At 35.2% G+C, this 16,047-nt stretch overlaps 1 protein-coding gene across 1 annotated transcript in view; it reads right to left on the bottom strand.

Moving 5' to 3' along the window:
• Positions 1 to 16,047, bottom strand: part of TTC3 (tetratricopeptide repeat domain 3) — a 119,134-nt gene that overhangs the window by 100,384 nt on the left and 2,703 nt on the right. Inside the window, exons 2-9 of the mRNA XM_070488850.1 lie at positions 9,326 to 9,480; positions 6,835 to 6,877; positions 6,364 to 6,514; positions 5,816 to 5,903; positions 4,893 to 4,946; positions 3,762 to 3,882; positions 1,635 to 1,720; positions 527 to 621 (exon numbers count right to left, since the gene is read on the bottom strand). Coding sequence (XP_070344951.1) covers positions 527 to 621; positions 1,635 to 1,720; positions 3,762 to 3,882; positions 4,893 to 4,946; positions 5,816 to 5,903; positions 6,364 to 6,514; positions 6,835 to 6,877; positions 9,326 to 9,480 — 793 coding nt within the window. The remainder of the gene's footprint in view (positions 1 to 526; positions 622 to 1,634; positions 1,721 to 3,761; positions 3,883 to 4,892; positions 4,947 to 5,815; positions 5,904 to 6,363; positions 6,515 to 6,834; positions 6,878 to 9,325; positions 9,481 to 16,047) is intronic.

Genomic DNA, 16,047 nt, shown 5'->3' with positions numbered 1-16,047 from the left:
CCCAGCTACAATGTCAGGAGGACCCAAGGGTGGGGCACCCTTACAGGAATGTTACGAAATTCCAGCAGCCAAACAAACAGAAGAGGAAGTAGAGAGAACAGATGCATTCTCTCAACAATTCCAACTATTATCCTTTAAAAGTTCCCTCTTTGAAAGCAAAAATCCCTGAATGGGTGACATCTTAAGTATTAGTAACTAACCCTTTTTGGTCAGTTAATAATTTGGAAGGAATTAGTTGAAGGCAAAATGAGAATGAGAAAGAACATTTGACTCTGCACTGGAAAGCCTCAAAGAAAATGGGGCAGGGTGGAAGCAAATTCACAATTTTGCTTGAGTTACCCGACTTGGTTTAGTTCATCTCCTCAGGCCATCTCTAAGCTTCTACTACCTGAGGGTGAGAAAATCTATCCCACATAGCGAGTTGAAGATATTCTCCAATTCCTCATCTTGCTTTTAATTCTCCTGACTAGCATTCTAACCTGATCTGCTACATAAAAAGCACCTCATTGTTCTATTTTGCTCTTACCTATATTCAATGGCTCTGGTGTAATAGATAATAGCTATATCAAATCTCTCTTTGGAAAACTCTTCATTTCCTTTCATTTTCATTAGTTCTCCTTGCTGAGAAACCAAGGTGAAAGAAGACAAATCAAAAAACAAGCAAGAACCCCAATACTTTGGAAAAATGTTTCTGGATTTCTATCTTTGATATCAGAAATATCCTGGGGGATTATTTATGTAGAAAATGAGAATACAACATTCAATATTTTGGTATATATATTCGAAGAAAACTGTTTCTAATGACTCAATGCTAACTCTGTTAAAGTAATATTATGTAAGTAAAACCATTACATTATGAATAATTACTAACAATTTATCTCTTTGTGTACAGTATTTGGCAGGTAACTTTTAAATATGCCTTATGAAACCTGTCATATGGTAGGAAAAAAAGTAGATGTAAGGTAGAATTTTAATTTTAGGTTAGAAAATGTGATATTATTTAATAAACCTGAGTGCTTAAAAACCAATATATAAATCAATAACACACAAGCATTGTTGATTAGATTAACTGCTCCCCCCCTCAAAATGGGGCAACAAAGTTAGCAAAACTGAAATCAAAGATGCCACAGATATAACTGAAACTTTTCACTTCACTCAAATTTTCAAAATAAACAAATTAAAATAAATTGGATCATATCAATGGCTTTAGTTAGAGAATTAAATGGAACATTAAATATTTTCCTAAATCTTTTTTTAAAAATTTAGTTAAAATCGTATATTTCCCATGAGTGAATTGTATGGCATGTGAATTACAACTCGATGAAGCTGTTACCAAAGAAAATCATATTTCTTCAAGTACTTAAAAGCCTTTCAGTCTAAAAAAATAATCAAATTTCAATTTTCAATTAACTCTTAAAATCTGTAATACTAGAGAATTCTGATCAATGCGTTGTTTTCCTCTTCCAAAAGAATAAACATTCCAATAAAAATTTATTAAAACTTTCCCTCAAACATAATTGAATGTTAGTTTCTTATATTTTTCAGATAGCAGTTTTATTAAACTTCTTGAGTGTTCAGAAAACTTCTAATAAGCAAATCTTAAAATATACTTACAAGTAAATATTTATTCTCACCTCTATACACTCCGCACAATTTTGAGTTTTAAATTCTTCAAGCAAATTGCAGTTTTCTGTTACAACTTTAGTTATGTGATACTTGTCTACATTTTATTTTTAGGAGAGAGTGAGAGAACATTTGTTTAAAAAAAAAGAAACTGATATTGTTAATGTTCTAATTCTTCGGTTAGGTAAGTGGGTCCATAAAGTTCATTATATTACTTTATTTTCTAAATAATACATTTCTTGTAATCTTTTACATGTATCAAATAATAATTTAAAATAAGTAACTGATAAAATGCTTCAGAAAACTTTAGATTCACTGCTTGCTATGAATCTAATCTCAGTTTTCTAGCATTAAAAAAATACCTGTTGATTATTACATTAGTTGTCATTGCAGTTAAAACAATTGCTCCATCATAACACATTCCAAATAGGTCTTATAATTATTCAAGTCAATTCAAGAAACATAATTAGGCACCATGGGTACCTGACACAATGTTCAATAAAAATGTCTGAAAACAAAAACCTGGAAAACTACTTTCTAAAATGTATCTAATATAACAAATGAAGAATTTAAATTGTCTTAACATTTTGACTCTCATGAATGAAATGTTAAAATGAGACAATATATTTGAAATGCTATTCTTATAAAATTAATTAAAATGCAGTAGATAACCAGAATTTTTTAAAAGTTTACCAGACCTCATTTTCTGAATTTTAAGCTGTTCTATAAAAAAGATTTTTTTAAGTGGTAAATAATTTATTGCAACAAAACTACAGTTATGCCTCTAGCCAAACACATTTGTTTCCAAGGCAGAAGAAGTACCTACAACTTCAGATTCGAGGAAGGGTCTGGGAGGGTCACCAAATAAATTAAAGTAATACTAAAGGACAGAACAAGACGGCAGGACGAAAACCTGGGCTTGGAGATCAGAGACCTGATTCCCCATCTAAATTCTACTACGTGCTAAACTGCAGAAATATCAACCTCTCGAAGCCTTGGTTTACTCCTTTCTAAAATAGGGACAACAGGAGCTACCTTGCAGTGCTATTATAAAGAGAGAACAGCCAGAGAAAGTCAGGAACGAGCCCACATGAGTGCCCAATACATGATATTGGTCCTCTATTTCTATCATAAAATCTAGCTTATAATTAAAACAGAATAAGGAAGAGAACCACTTCCATTGGTGTAATACAGCCCAGCATCTAATGAACCTATCAGAAAAACTGGTCTTCATGTTTAAGATTAATTTCTCTTTAACACTTACGTCAATAGCACAAAATTTGCCTTCTTCTCATTGGAGATGGCTAATTAATTATTGGTCACCATCAAGTACAGAGTCAAATATTTCCTGTTTCAAGATTCATATAACTATACTATAAAAATGCTACTAACATTCAAATGCTTTAGGGAAAAATATTTCACAAAGTAAAAAAATATATAAGGCAGTTTCATCATACATAAGAATAACAGATTCATGAGGGAAATGAAAATTATAATTTTAGCTCTGTTACTTATTTCTCTTATGAATGAGAATACATGAGGCCCAGTTGTAGTCTCTTTCTCTGGGTAATGACATCCATTTGGTAGGATTTCAAAAAGTATAATGTCATAGAAATCATTAAGACAGGAACTACAGAATAAAACGAACTATAATGTTAAAATTCTCTTGTTCAACCACTCAGCCATAAAAAAGGACAAAACCATCCCATTTGCAACAACATGGATGGACCTTGAGGATATTACATTAAGCAAAATAAGTCAAACAGAGAAAGACAAACACCGTATGATTTCACTCATATGTGGAAGATAAACAAATACAAGGACAAAGAGAACAGATTAGTGGTTACCAGAAGGGAAGGGGTTAGGGGGTGGGCATAAGGAGTAAAGGGGGACACATATATATGGTGACTGACAAATAATAATGTACAACTGAAATTTCACAATGTTATAAACTATTACAACATCAATAAAATTTTTAAAATTCTCTTATTCATAAAGGCTTTTCTCTTACTCGCAAGAGAAAAACATTTTTTAAAAATGCTAAGATAAATAAGAAATTACGTAACTACATATTACATTTTCTCAAACAATATCTTTAAAAACTGAGTCAAGTAATAATTTAAAGAATTTATACTCACATTCAGTAAAGAAAATACTTAACATAGGCCAACAATTGTCCACTGCTCCTAATTTAGGTAGAATTGTTAGATCGCCTGTGTATTTCACCCAATTCAAAGCTTCTTCCATTGCCAAGATTTTCTGTTTCAAAAAGAGGGATGAAGAATGTGATTCGGGTATTAATTCTAAATTTACATGTGGTATTATAAATTTATCTTACATAGCATTTTAGATCCTTAATACAAAACTTATACAACCTCATATTTTCATTACTCCAGCCCGCAACCTGGAATAGCTAGACCCAACATACAAGTTAACAAATACCATGGACTCACATATGTTACATCTTCAGGCAACCTCGGGCTGCTCTCACAGCTCAGGATGCTACTGCAATGATTACAGACCTGGAAGCTGAGGTCTAAAACCTGGTCTGAGGCTGCCCTGGGTAGCAGGAGAGTGCAATAATACAAGGTGAACGAGGGGTCTCAGATTTCATCTAAACTAGGACTTCCACCCATATCAATATTAAAGGTATAGATTAAGGTTCACTAAAGGGACAAAGTATTTTAAGAAGTCTGTGGCAAATACAAGAATAGGAGATAAACAACAACACGAGGGCGTGGCTGGGCAAATGAACACTCAGGGCAATGATATTCATGAAGAATCTAGAGTTCACAGAAATTTTATCTGTACTTCTAGTGTCTGAAATGACTTCAGAAATTAAACAGTGGAGTTATCAATGCTAGTGTCAGGCTTAAGGGAAATAAGTCAATGTTTATGTTAACAGTACCATTAAAAATTGGTTTATCGTTGTATCTGGAGATTATTCAGTAATTACATATCAAAAAATGTTCATACCAGGGACCTAGTAATTTCATTTGGGAGCACATATGCCAAGTAAATATACTAAAAGAGAAAAAAGAATCGACCTGTATAAGAGGCTCAAAATTACACTACATGTATGGGAAAAAAATGAAAATGACGCAAACTCCCAAAATAAGGAGATTGCCCAAGCAAAATACAGAAGTCAATACTACCAAATACTAGATATAAAACACTGACCATGTGGACCCAATACATGGGGCAATGAGCAGTGAGACGACTGACAATTACTCACAGTAGCTGCGCTGTGTTCCTATGTTAACACTTACATTTTCTATTTTATAACCAATTCTCAATAAGCCTCCAATAAAGAATGAATCATTCTGCAAAACAAAAAGAAAGAATACAACACATTTTTTCCTTATTCAGTCAATTATATTTGATTTTTCTAGTGAACTAAAAATTTCAAACTTTAGAAATACTACTATGTGTACATAGTAGTCCACTTCCCACAAGCACTTTCACACTCAATTTACCTCTTACAGACCCTAAAACAAGAATTCAAAAAGTCTTACATAGGGTTCTAATAATAACATGATTTAGTCTAACTTTTCGATGTATGGATTTTAAAGTTCATTACACCTAGATTTTTAATAAAACTACACTAAGTTACTGCAAAAGACTATCCGCAGGAAATAAACATCAGAGTGCCCTTCCTAAATTTAAGTTTGCAATTAGAATAGTACCAAGAAAAATATTTGTCTCCATAACCAACTGAAATAAGGAAAATTATCAAATGGCTTTAAAGGCAAAAAGAAAAAACCCTCAGAGTAGTACAAAGTACACCTCCTCAAATCTGACATGATGAAGTTCACCCCCAAAGAAAAAATATTTGTTGTGGTGGTGGTGACAGTGGCATGATTTTATTTTACAAGATAGAATCCATCACTTTCAGAACTTGTGACAAAGGCTTCTGTGAACCAGGAGTACACTTCCATTTGTGACAAATTCCAATTTCTATCCTTAGCAATAAGGAGCAGTCCTGGTTCTCATGATGTTATGTCAGAATCATGAAAACAGCCAATCTCTCAAATACACAGCACAAATTATGGATAGCAGAATAATCTCAACTTAACCAAATTAAAACCATTACATGTTAACCACTAAAAATTAGTAACATAAGCATGACACCATATAAACACTTACATTCTTTAAATTGGGGCAGGGGGGACGACAACATTCTATCACTTACCACAACTTTCTTTGCCAAATCCACAATATCTTCCATCAACTCAAGATGTTGTAATTTCTTCAAACTTATCTCAGAAGTGTGAGAATTGCTTAAAGACAAATTTATGTTTTAAAAGACTCGGTTCTCATATAAAAATTCATTAAGCTTTATACTTAACTTCACATTATACCTCAATTTAAACTATTTGAAAAAAAATTTCTCTATTTCTTCACTCTAAGTGACAAGTTGTTTATTAATAAAATACTACACTTTTTCCTCTCTTCTGTACTACAATGCTGATAGTTATAAATAAGCATATTAATTTTTCATTACTCAGTTTCAAATTTACCACCTAATGCTCTTCAGAATTTCGCTCATTATAATGTTACCACAATTATTCATTCATATCCAAATCCCAAGTATCAACTTTTTCCACCCTACTAAACAAAAGTAATGTTGAACAGTATACAAGAGTGACACATAAGCTTTCCATTATACTCAGCATTCCTCGGTACCAGGCAACATGCTTACCACTGTTCATACTAAATGAGTAACATGGGGTAACTTACGTGGCCTCCACACAGGGGTGTAACCGTGATATTACAGAACTATTCTGACGTTGAAACAGAAGTGGCCAGAAGACGTGTATCTTAATGGCATCACAGTAATCTTGCAGGACAGAAAGTGGTTTACTACACCACATATTGCAGACGTCAAATTCTTAATTAAAAAAAAAGTTTTAAATTAATATTCTGTGCCTCCTTTCGGAATGAATCAACACTGTTAACAGAGAAAAGGCAAAAATGGATATGGAAAGGTAAAAAATGAACAGCTGAAATATTTTAACCTGTTAGATGTTAAGCATATTTCAGTGTTAGTTAAAACTCTATTTTAACAAAGAAAGGTTTTGGTTTCTAGTGTAAAAGAATAGTAAGAATAGATTTTTAAATAAATATGTAAGTCTGCTACATTGATTTGAATGAATGAACCCCTCTTGATAGTCTTTCAACAAATTAAAATTAAAATACCAATGTACTCACCTAAGTTTCTCTCACTTTGGGTATAATCTTTATACTGTCTACCCTAAAAAAAAAAAAAAAAAAACTCTTGATTTGTATCTGGTAAAGTGCAAAGCACAGTTCTTGATTTTCTTTTCTTCTAGTGAGGAAGATTGGCCCTGAGCTAGCATCTGTTCCAATCTTCCTTTATTTTATACATGGGATGCCGCCACAGCACGGCCTGATGAGCACTGTATAAGGTCCAGCCCGGGATCCAAACCCACAAATCTCGGGTCACCGAAGCACAGCACATGCACCCAACCACTACACCACCAGGCTGACCGTGAGTTCTTTATTTTTAATGTAAAAACGATCAGTACTAAACTAAAAAATTTCAGTGCACATTTACTCACACACTTGGAATACAACATCTTCAACAAATGAGGCGTAATGCCTTTTTCATAGTGTTTCCACTGAGTCTGTTTCTATGACTCTCCCTGAGAGCTCTTTTAAACTCCCGTCAGAAAAGATTCACCACCACTCACTCTCTGGCATTGCACATTCCTGTTGTTGAGCACTGCCTACTTTCCCTTCTGAAATCACCTCAAAAGCATGCACACCTACGTCCTGGTAAAAACTTACGTGGCACAAAAAAATCTTTACTCAGCTCTAAATCAAAAAATCTTTAAGAAGTAAATCTTAAAAGTTCTCATCACAAGAAAAGAAAATTGTAACTATGTGGTGATGGATGTTAACTAGATTTACTGTGGTGATTCTGCAACACATACATAGATCAAATCATCATGTTAGTACACTGGAAACTAAACTAATGTTATATGCCAACTATATCTCAATTTTTAAAAAAAATCTTTCTGGCAGAAAGACGGACAGATCAAATGAAACAGAACTGAGAGCCAAGAAATAAACCCACACATCTGTGGACAGCTAATTTTCAACAAAGGAGCCAAGAACATACAGTGGAGAAATGAAAGTCTCTTCAATAAATGGTGCTGACAAAACAGGACAGTCATATGCAAAAGAATGAAAGTAGACCATTATCTTATACTATACACAAAAGTTAACTCAAAATGGACTAAAGAGTTGAATGTGAGACCTGAACCATAAAACTCCCAGAAGAAAATATAGACAGTACACTCTGTGACATCAGCATTAGCAGCATCTTTTTGAATATCATGTCTCCTCAGGCAAGGGAAACAAAAGAAAAAATAAACAAATGGGACTACATCAAACTAAAAAGCTTCTGCACAGCAAAAGAAACCATGAATAAAACAAAAAAACAACCTACCAACTGGGAGAAGATATTTGCAAATCATATATCCAATAAGGGTTAATATCCAAAATATATAAAGAACTCATACAGTCAACAACAAAAAACGAACAAGCCAATCAAAAAATGAGCAGAGGATCTGAATATACATTTTTCCAAAGAAGATACACAGATGGCCAACAGGCACATGAAAAGATGTTCAACATCACTAATTGTTAGGGGAATACAAATCAAAACCACAATGAGTTATCGCTTCACACCCATCAGAATGGCTATTATTAAAAAGACAAGAGGGCCGGCTCCGTGGCCGAGTGGTTAAGTTCGTGCGCTCTGCTGCAGCGGCCCAGGTTCGGATCCTGGGCGTGGACATGGCACCGCTCGTCAGGCCATGTTGAGGTGGCGGCCCACATCCCACAACTAGAAGGACCTGCAACTAAGATATACAACTGTGTACAGGGGGGGTTTGGGGAGATAAAGCAGGGGGAAAAAAAAAGACAAGAAATAATAATTGTTGGCAAGGATGTGGAGAAAAGGGAACCCTCATACACTGCTCGTGGGAATGCAAACTGGTGTAGCCACTATGGAAAACAGTATAGACATTCCTCAAAACATTAAAAATAAAAATACCATATGATCCAGCTATTCCACTTCTGGGTATTCACCTAAAGAACATGAAAATACCAATTCAAATGCACCCTTATGTTCACTGCAGCATTATGCACAATAGCCAAGTCTTAGAAACAACCTAAGTGCCCAACGATGGATGAATTGATAAAGAAGACATGGTAGATACACACACACACAATGGAATACTATAGCTATAAAAAAAGATGAAATCTTGCCATTTGCGACAACACAGACGGACGTGAGGGTATTATGTTAAGCATAACAGAGAAAGACAAATACAGTGTGGTTTCACTCATAAGTGGAAGATAAACAAACACACAGATAGAACAGATTGGTGGTTACCAGGCGGGAAGAGAGTGGCAGGAGGATGAAAAGGGTAAAGAGGCACATGTGTACAGTGACATACGGCAACTAGACTTTTGGTGGTAAACATGATGTAGTCTATATAGAAGTCAAAATATAATGATGCACACCTGAAATGTACATATGTTATAAACCAATGTCACCTCAATATAAAATAAGTTAAAAAGACAATTCAAAAAATAAAAAATAAATAAATTTTTAGAAACCTTTAAGAAGACACAATGCTAGAAACAAAAAGTCAACAAATCTACTTACTACTCCATCACAGTAAAGTTGAGTCACACGAACATAATCATTGGATGTCAATTTAGGAGCAAAGACACAATCGTCCACATATGGGTAATCTTCTAACAAGGCATAATCTGCTACGGTGAAATCTCCCAGGGCAAAATCATCCATGGTGAACCACCCTAAAAAAAAAAACAAACACAAATAAATAATTACATCATTTGTGATGATATAAGACGCAGTGTTCCTGGCTTCTACTGTATAACAGAAAAATACTTGGAACTTAAGCCCCAGGGAATTAATTCCAATTAGAACACTGAAACTCTGGAAGATTCTCATCCTCATTCTGCTATTCTTTCCCCTTAACTCTGTTCAAATAACAGTTTAACCTATTTCTTCTTTTCCTTAGGTTCACATAGTCACCATCTCTGCTCTGAATTGATCTATTTACACATCTCCTTTAGATAGAAGATAATTAAGGGCGTCTTATTCATCTGTATGTGCCTTGCACATGGGAAGCCCTCAAACAAGTGTTTGCTGAATGAACAAAAGACATCTTTCCACTGCCGTCCTTATACCCCATCTGCTTTTCCTGCACCCTGTGAAATATGACATTTCACCATACACAAACTCCACTACATTCTCGGCCTCCTGGCTGGAAGTAAATTCTGACTCCACTGAGACAACAGTTTCCTCTCAGCTGCTCATATTCTCCTACCCATCCTTTAGTGTGTTTCTGTCTTGGGCAAAGGGGCAGAGCTGAAGTGGTACAGGGTGAGTCTGTCAATCTAATTCCCCACAGCCGCATCCGGACCTTCCATCCTCCTAACAACTGCTCCGCCTAACAACCTCAGAACTACTATGACACACAGTCAAGCACTGCTAGATTGCAAAGGTGGGCAAAAACCCTCACACTATCAACAACTATGTTTAAAAACTAATTACTTCATTGGGGGAAAAGGGGAATTAGGGCTGGAGTTTCAGACTAAGGTTTTTTCCCTGAAGAAAGTTCAGTAAGATTAACAGCTATCAGAACAGCTAGAAAACCTAAATATCACTGAAAACAGCATCATTTTATTACTTCTAACTCCTGCCCAACTAATGGCTTTCTTTTCCTATCATCATCAGCACCTTCATTAACTCATTCTTTATACCTTTTCACCTCACCACTGTTATCCCACTGTTAGGACATATCAAGTTCCTTTTTTCCCAAGCAAGACCACCATCCGTTCTCGAAATGCAAAGCCATTTAATTAATCCTTTTTATTATGTCCAATTTGCTGTATGAAAACCTCACAACATCAGACGTGAAGAACAATAACAATCTTCCTAGCAAACTATGTCTTTTTGTCACATATCATACCAAGCGTTTTACATGGATCATCTCATTAATCCTCACAGCAGTTCTTCTCAGGTCCATTTATCACCATCTCCACTGCATAGATGGGAAATCTTCTTGGTAAAATTAAGTAATTCGCTCAAGGTCACCAAGCTTGAAAGGATTCAAATCCAGGTCCTCTGATACCACAGTCTCTCGTCTCAAACAACTGTATTTCACTATAATATCTACTTTTCCTTGTCATTGCCACTTAGTTATCTCTTGGCGGTTGTCATGTTTAAGAATACTGGCAACCAGTTCAGCGTTCCCCTCTCTCTTCCAAATTCTATCATCCCAGCCACATCATGGCCCATGTAGACGACCCCTTCAAGACCCTGGCCTTGCAGTTTAACTACCTCCTCAACTGAAATGAACTTCACTGCCCACCTCACCTAGGTTCTTCCCAAGACCACACCTCAGATCACTGCTCAGCTCTAAATCAGTTTATAAATCTTGACTTCTGATTAGCTCCTCTCCGACCACAGCCAGGAATCATTATGGCCCATGTCTCCCCTATCTCCTACCACAGGCATTCTTCAACCTCATCAAGAATTTTTCCCTTTTCTCCCGTTCAAATCCTCCATTCTCATTCATTTTCAGTTTCCTACAATTCGGTTTCCACTGCTACCATTCAAAGGAAACCACTTTCAATAAGGTCATCAGTGACCTTCTATAACAGACTGGTTATCTATAATGTCTGGCACCTGACCTGCTCTGGATGAACAACATTTCCAGAGTTTAGAATGTAAGTTCAAAAGTGAAAAGTGACTGGAAAAAATAAAAAGACATTTTAGCATCCAAAGTACTGCACATAATATGGGACATATGCTATCCTGGGAAATATACACAGTTGCAAGCTCATTTGTATTACAAACATTTTTTGTATATAAATCCAGAAAGAGCCAAGAACTGTCTGTCACAGCCCATACATCACCATCATGGCATACAATTAATGTGCTCATACCCAGCAGACTAAGTCATTGTGACATGGGTCATTCACAGCCTGGCAGATCTCACTGATACCACATCCTACACCAACTGTACTGTACTTATGACATTGGTGTAATTTTTATTTTCTATTTGGTTTTAACTAGAGAGGTGATGTGGCATAGTGGTTAAGAGCATGATCTCTGGAACCAGACTGCCTGGGCTTGAATCCTGACTCTCCTATTTCCTGAATGTGTGATCTTGGGCAAGTTAACTTCTCTGTGCTTCGGTTTCCTCACATATCAAATGGGATAGCAACACTATCTACTTAATTAACCAGTTAACACATTTAAAGTGCTTAGAATAAGACATGGTATACAGGAAACGCTATAAATATCAGCTATCATTAATATTAGATGAGTATTTTTAAAAATCCACTCTTGGATGCTTCTAGCTAAATGGCTACCTTAATTGCTAAGTCCAGAGAGTACTTTTCAGCTTACAACTTACTTGACGCTGTTGACCACTTCCTCCTCCTCAGAACTCTTCATTTGGACTCCAAAGACCATCTTCTCCTGGTTCTCCTCCTATTCTTCTGGCTGCTCTTCCTCAGTCTCCATGGGCTCTTCTTCTCCAATCCCCGCCACCCAAATGTCAACTCTCTTTTCTTTCCACGCTTACTCTCTCCTTGGGTGACTTTATCCACCACACTCATGGCTTAAAACAGCACTTTCTGAACTTCCATCATTTGCATAGCTTCACCATAATTTGTGCCATTTCCACATACCACATGTATTTTTACTCACTTAATATTTCTTTTTTATTGGGTTCACTTGGCCTAAGCGATAATATCCATGATATCACAGGTTTGATGTATAACTTATGTTTTCCATACACATTAGAATAAATTCCTAACTATTAAAAAACTTTCCAGTGTTTATCTATGTACCACTTTAAATTATCTCGTATCGCACTGTAGCAAACAAAGGCTGAGACGTCCAAATGCTGAAGACTCTCAAATCTCTCTGGGCTAGGGTGTGTCTCGTGACTTTCGTGACTTCTAGACCATCCCTGTCAACTGCTATTGGATCTTAAGCAAGATGTCTCACGAGCCTCTCAGATTCACTAAGTTCAAAAACAAACATCTTTTTCCTCAAAAACCAAATAAAACCAAATTCTTTCCTCTTTCTGTATGCTATCAGTTAATTGCTCTACATACCATCTGGTTACCCAAACTAGAAATCTGGGGATCAATCTAGACTCCTCAGTATCTGTCAACATTCCTATCCAACTGACCACGAAGTCATGTAATCTCTACCCCCTAAGAACTCTAAAATTAGCACACATACACCTCTTCATGCCCAGTGCCACTGCCTTAGTTGTAGCTTCATCTTTTCTCCTCTGAATTAATTTAACAAGCAGTCCTAACCGGTGACCTGCCTTCAATCTTGATATCCTCTAAAACTCTGATCATAACATTTTACTGCTTAAAATTATTCAACACCTTCCCTTCATCTTCAGAATTAAGTCCAAACTTCCTACTATTGCATAGAAGGCCTTTTGTGATCCTGTTCCTGCTTTTATCTCCAGTCACTCCATGAAATCCAACTCAGAAGCCATCATATTCAACTGCTTGTCATTCCTAAACAAACCCTATCCTGCAATCACCTAATGCCTACCAGTCCGTAATAATAAATTCCACGAGCATTTCCTGCTCTTCTCACTACTACCAAGTTTATTTCTGTGCCTCTTCTCTGTAAGCCCAAAGCACCCTGCCCATATCTTTTTTGCAGTAGTTTCCACACTGTTTGGTCATCACAGGTTTATCTCTGTAGGTTCACTCGGGTCCAGAGGGTACACTGTGCCCTACTCACCTTGATTCCCTAGCTCAGTGTTTCCCCTATTTCTTATTCCCATTCCTCAAAGTAGAAAACTTTGCCAAATCCACTTGCCACCTGTACTGTTATTTATTTAATCTTTTTCTTTAGGATAACTCAACTTTTAACTTAGATGTAAATTTATTTTAATAGAAAATTTGATACACCAAGAAATCTTAGATTTGGGAGGACAGAATTTTTTTCCTAACACAAACTAAAATAAAAATGTACTACTAAAATTAAAGTAAGGGACTTCTGATTTCATCAGTTAGCAAGAACTAATGGGGGACTCTATCACTCCAAAACAAAGTGGATCCAAGATTTTAAATTTTTTTAATTTTGCTGAGCTCATAGAAATAGGGAACATGTAAAGTCACCCTTTTCCACCAAAAGCAACAAACCTCTATCTGACAGTCAAAAGCTATAAGCAGTAATGCTAGGAGCAGCAGTAGGACCAGGACACTGAGCCCTGGGCCAGAAGCAAAGCGAGGGAACTGAAAAGTGGTCCATGAAACTCCCTGGCCCCCAACCAAAGCTGACCCAAATCCTATCAGAAGAAAAGCACCCCCAAATCAGACTGTCAAGATTTCCACAGAGAAAGATCAAACAGGAATTCATTATCAATGATCACCAAGAACAGGAAGTGACAATCCACCATGAGGGAGAAAAAACAGAAAAACAAGCAATAAATTTAGACCCCTAAGGACAGGAGAGACTGGGATTGCCAGACACAATCTACAGATTAGCCATGGACTAAAAAAAATGAGCCACCAACATGAGAATATAAAAAATGAGTATATTTGGAAAAAAAACAAGTAGAACTTTTAGAAATTAAAAATAGAACTGTCAAAAGTAAAAGAAAAACAATGATGGGTTAAAGAGAAGATTAGGTACAGATGAAGAGAAAAGTGATAAACTAGAAAACGTGCATGATGACACTATCCAGCACTGTAAATTCTGGTAAAGAGAAAAAGAAATGAAAAACATGAAAGATGAAAAGTACCTTACCTGGGAACAGTCTAATACATATATATCCAGTTAAATTTCCAGAAGGAGAGAATAGATAAAATCAAAGAGAGACAATATTTAAAGAACACAGGGCTCAGAATCTTCTGGATGACATGAAGGACAAAATTCAGAATCAGGGAATAGGTGTATCCAAGAGGATGAATAAAAAGTAATCTCCATTTAAACTTAGAAGTGAAATGATATAACACCAAAGCCAGAAAATCCAATGCAGTCAAAAGAAAAGGAACATTTTCTTCAAGAAGCATAAAGAAAACTGGCAGCAGACTTTGTACTTTATGTAAAAGAATATCTTCACCATGTGGACAGAAAATAAATTATCTACCTAGAACTATATACTCATCAAAATTACCTCTCCAGAACAAGAGTAAAATAAAAATAATTTTAAATAAAAACTGAGTTGTCCACCAAGAGACTTGAACTAACTTCTAAAAGTACCAATTAAAAGATATAAACTGACTGGATTAAAAGAAAAATCCATTAATATGTTCTTTATAAGAGACACCAAAAGTTTAAGGACATAGAAAAAGTGACAGTAAAATGAAGAAAAGGATATTCCAGGTAAATCACCAGCAAAAGAAAGGTGGAAGAGACAAAACTGATCCCAAGACAAAAAGCAAAATTAAAATGGAAAGGATCACACCATAATAGAAAAGTTCCAATACACTGGGAAAATGATGTTAAACTTGCATATATCTAATCAAATAGTCTCAAAATACATAAAAAGAAAAATTGTTAGAACTACAGTAAGTCTGTTAGAAGGTAACAGCAGGAGACTGCAACTCATCTCTCAACTAATGATAGGTCAAACAAAAATCAATATAGTTTGAACAACATAATTTACAAGCTTGATCTAATGGATACATCACAATCAGAGAATACATACTTTTCACAAGTACACATCCTTTGACTATACAATTAAGAAATGAATAAAAAAAGAAGCATTAATGTAGATACATGTGAAAATTTCAAAACACATTTTAAAGAAAATTTAAAAACACATAAGTCAAAGAAGAAATCAAAACAGAAACGTAAAAATATTTACATGTGAAAGTTAAGGAAAACACTATAAATTAAACCACATTAGATAAAGCAAAAACGAACTTTGAGGAAATTTATAGCCTTACATGCTCATATTAGGAAATAGGAATGGATGAAAATTAATAAATTAAGCACGCAATTTAAGTTAGAAAAATAATATAAGAAAAAGAAAGGAAATAATAAAGAGGGGGAAAAATCAATGAACTAAAACCCCAAAATATAATAGGACTAATTAGGCCAAAAATTAACTCTTTGCCAAGATTAATAAAACAGACAAAGTTTTGGCAAGATTAATCAAGAAAAAAAGAGAAGTCATACACAAATAATATTCAAAATGAGGAAAGGGAACATAACTACAGATAAAACATATTAAAAAGGGAATTAATACCACAAACTTGATGCCAAAAAACTTAAAATTTTTGTTGAAAGCAGATTTCTAAAACTGACCAAAACTGACTAAAAGAAATAGAAAACCTGAAGTCCTATTACTATTCAACTGC

The sequence above is a fragment of the Equus asinus genome, chromosome 18 (assembly GCF_041296235.1).
Source record: "Equus asinus isolate D_3611 breed Donkey chromosome 18, EquAss-T2T_v2, whole genome shotgun sequence".
NCBI lineage: Eukaryota > Metazoa > Chordata > Mammalia > Perissodactyla > Equidae > Equus > Equus asinus.
Note: the sequence above shows the minus strand (reverse complement) of the source record. Positions and strands in the feature narration are given on the sequence as shown.